The sequence below is a fragment of the Marmota flaviventris genome, chromosome 3 (assembly GCF_047511675.1).
Source record: "Marmota flaviventris isolate mMarFla1 chromosome 3, mMarFla1.hap1, whole genome shotgun sequence".
Classification (NCBI taxonomy): domain Eukaryota; kingdom Metazoa; phylum Chordata; class Mammalia; order Rodentia; family Sciuridae; genus Marmota; species Marmota flaviventris.
The window spans coordinates 62,298,645-62,302,435 of NC_092500.1; the positions used below are offsets into that span (position 1 = coordinate 62,298,645).

Consider the following 3,791-nt stretch of genomic DNA (forward strand, 5'->3'; position numbering starts at 1 on the left):
AAGTGCTTCCTGAATGCAATTCATCAATTATTTGTGCTCTCTTCCAGTCACGTTTTATGATACTGAAATTATTATGTAAAACAGAGGGGGAAATATGTAGATAGTGGTATTTTCAAATGTGAAAATGTTTCAGTATAATTCCATTACATGCACAGAAAAAAAAAATCCTGCAACTCTAAGAAGTTAAGGGAAAAAAAATTGATTCAAAAATCACTTAGTCGAATTCTATTTAAGTCACAGTTTTTCTACAAGGATAAAATTAACAATGATTTCAGAATAATCTTGTAAATCTAAATACTGTAAGATGATTTATAATGCTAAGATCAAAGCTAAGAGTGTATTTGTTTACTTTGCTTATGCCTCTCATCAGGTGTCTTCCATGGGTGACAGGGAAACAAGCAATCACTCAGAAATGACTGACTTCATTCTCATAGGCTTCAGGGTGCGCCATGAGCTCCATCTTCTCCTCTTCCTGATATTTCTGCTTGTCTATGTCATGATCCTTCTAGGGAATGTTGGGATGATGGCCATTATCATGACTGACCCCCGGTTGAACACACCAATGTATTTCTTCCTAGGCAACCTGTCTTTTGTTGATCTCTTCTATTCATCTGTTATTGCACCCAAGGCCATGAGCAACTTCTGGTCTGAAAGCAAGTCCATCTCCTTTGCAGGCTGTGTGGCCCAGCTCTTTCTATTTGCACTCTTCATTGTGACGGAGGGATTTCTCCTGGCAGCCATGGCTTATGATCGCTTCATTGCCATCTGCAACCCACTCCTCTATTCTGTTCAGATGTCAGCACGTCTTTGCACTCAGTTGGTGGCTGGCTCCTATTTCTGTGGCTGCATAAGCTCAGTTCTTCAAACCAGCATGACATTTACTTTATCTTTTTGTGCTTCTCGGGCCATTGACCACTTTTACTGTGATGTTCGCCCACTTCAGAGATTATCTTGTTCTGACCTCTTTGTCCACAGAATCGTCTCTTTTACCTTATCTATCATCATTATCTTGCCAACCATCATAGTCATTGTTGTTTCTTACATGTATATTGTGTCCACAGTTCTAAATATTCGCTCCACTGAGGGCCGCAAGAAAGCCTTCTCCACTTGCAGCTCCCACCTGGGAGTCGTGAGTGTGCTGTATGGGGCTGTCTTCTTCATGTACCTCACCCCTGACAGGTTTCCTGAACTGAGCAAAGTGGCCTCCTTATGTTACTCCCTAGTCACACCTATGTTGAACCCTTTGATTTATTCCCTGAGAAACAAAGATGTCAAAGAGGCTCTTAAAAAACTTCTAGAAAAGAAAAATGCTATTCTGTGATTCTTATTTCTGTTCCAACAGTTGTATTGTGGCTATTTGTTTCATACCTCTTGTAACCAGTAATGTTATTCTCCCGAACGTGACAAAAATACTCTTAGTATCTTTTTCCAGGTGACATACCCTTGCCAAATATTACTTTTTACCCCTCTGAGACATCATTAATCCTGAAAATCCTGGATATGGGAGATGTTCTGGATGTTAGAGAAGAATTTTTAACAATGAACTCTTTTACTTATCTCCAATATAATTTTATTTCACCAAATCAGTGTGTATGCCATAGTCTTGAACAATGTTTCCATACTTTATTATACCATCCAAACAAATCCTGGTTCTCAGAGCTCCATGACTCAGTACTCAAACAGTGAGGAAACTACTTCTCCGGGAGGTGAGAGAAAAGGAAAAACACTCCACTGATAATCAGTATCCAACTGAAAGCCTTGAACATTGGGAAAGTTGGAGCACATCAAATAAGGCCAAGGAACTGAATTGGAGCTGAGCTTCAGGAGGAAGTTGGGGCTGGGGGTAAAATACAAGGTCTGAAAAGACTTATAAGTATTGGAATATCTTGGTATGGGGAACCCCAGGATCAAAGGGGGGCAGCCTGCCAGGGGCAGACCCAGAGGCTATTGGCCCAGTAAACTGGTACATAAAAGTCATGGTCTGCCAGCCATGCACAAGGAGCTCAAAACATAAATATGTCTATGAGAAAGTTGTGCAAACTTAGACCAGGAGCTTATATTTATGAATTCAAGGCAGAAACCAACACACGAATCCAGCCGATGCCAACTGTGAGCTCTAAAGTGAGTCTAGCAAATCAGGAGATTTTCTGGCATGGAGACCATTTTGCCTGGGAACAATACAGATCAGAGAGGCCAGAGAAAGCCCATGTCCCCCTTCCCCACTCTATTGTCTTGGCAGTAAGCAGGATCTGCAACAGGGAGAAACCAAGAGTAACAGAGATCAGTGCTCCAAAGACAGCTTTGCCTGGTGGTAATATAGATCAGAGGTAATAGAGAAAGCCCTCAGCTTCTATCCCTCCCTCCAATTGAACCAGGATCCAACAGCACACAGGACCAGCAGAAACTGAACGGGGGTGGAGTGACTGAGCTCAGTGCTTGAAAACCCCCCTTGGGAAGCAAAAAGCAACCAAAAAAAACCTTAGTATCCTTGAAAAACAGAACCCTCAATGGACAGACTCCCTCATCCCATGGGTGGTGCCCTGTGGAGAGTAGTGGGATGCAGTGCTACATGCATGTTGATTCATTAATGCCCCAAAACCTCCTCATAAAAAACACCTGAGGAAATACAGACCAAATCCCTGCCCCTGAGAGCTTCACTTGCAGTGATACATTGTGCAACTTCCAAACAAAACTCAGGAAATCAGGCTGCCAGCATCTTCCAGAGCTCTTCACACCATCCCACTGAGAAGGGAAGCTGAGAAACAGAAAGGCAGTTTGGCACAGAAAGCGGGCAAAAAAATAAATAAAACCTTTCATTGACTATTTTGCTATTTTGTTTTTGTTATGATTTGATTTGTTTTTGAATGTGTATTGATTGACAAATGATGGACATTCATGCATTTATACATATACATATTTGTTTTGGTTGTTCTTTTTAGCTTTTAACATTTCCCTAAAGAAGCTTTTTTTTCCTTTTCTTTTTTGTGCTATTTTTTTTTTTTTTTGGAAGATTAGGTCTTTGATTAGTATATTTTTGGATTGACTTCCTATTGACTCACAAGTCAGTTTTCCTTTGTTTCTACTTCTCTCTTTTTCTTGCCAATAGCCAAACTCTATTGCCCACTCTCTCACTCTTCCTTTAACTCTTTTACTTCTATTGTTGAAATTCTTGTTTTTTATATTTTTTAAGGTTTTATCCTCTTAAAAACACATCCTACGTCCCCCTTGTATATGCCCCACTCACCTCTTGAATTTACAAACCCTATTCTACAGCCCATCACTTCTTTTCCTGTTGAAGAACTCTATCTTTAACTGGATGCTTGTACTTATTCATATATCCTCATTTTCTTTTCATTCCTACTATTTTATTTGAAAGCAGTTATTTTTAAGGAATAAATATTTCAAAGACTAAGATGTTTGATTAGTGTATATATATATATATATATATATATATATATATATATATATATATTACTTTTTAAACTTTTATTTCTATTCTGTATTTTTTTCTTTTATCTTTCTTTTAATTTTTAAAAATTTTTATTTTGTTATTTTACTTTTATTATTTCCTTTTTCTCACTTATTCTTTTCCTTCAACTCTCTTTCTCTTTTTCTCTGCAAAGAGCAAACCTCTATTGTTCTCTCTTTCATTTTTTCTTTAAATTTTTACCTCTATTTTTGTTTTTCCTCATAATTTTCACATCCTATGCCACTTCTGTTCAGTCTCTTGTCATCACATGAAATTGGAAACCCTATGTAAATTAACTGTTTTTACCATGGGCAATAACTGA

General features: G+C 38.3%; 1 protein-coding gene across 1 annotated transcript; it reads left to right on the top strand.

Annotated features, from left to right (window-relative positions):
* The first annotated feature begins 314 nt into the window (after window positions 1–314).
* On the top strand, window positions 315–1,321 carry LOC114104070 (olfactory receptor 9K2). The gene has a single exon (XM_027950086.2). The coding sequence runs from the start codon at window positions 380–382 to the stop codon at window positions 1,319–1,321; it is 942 nt and encodes a 313-aa protein (XP_027805887.2). The 5' UTR covers window positions 315–379.
* Window positions 1,322–3,791: the final 2,470 nt, after the last annotated feature.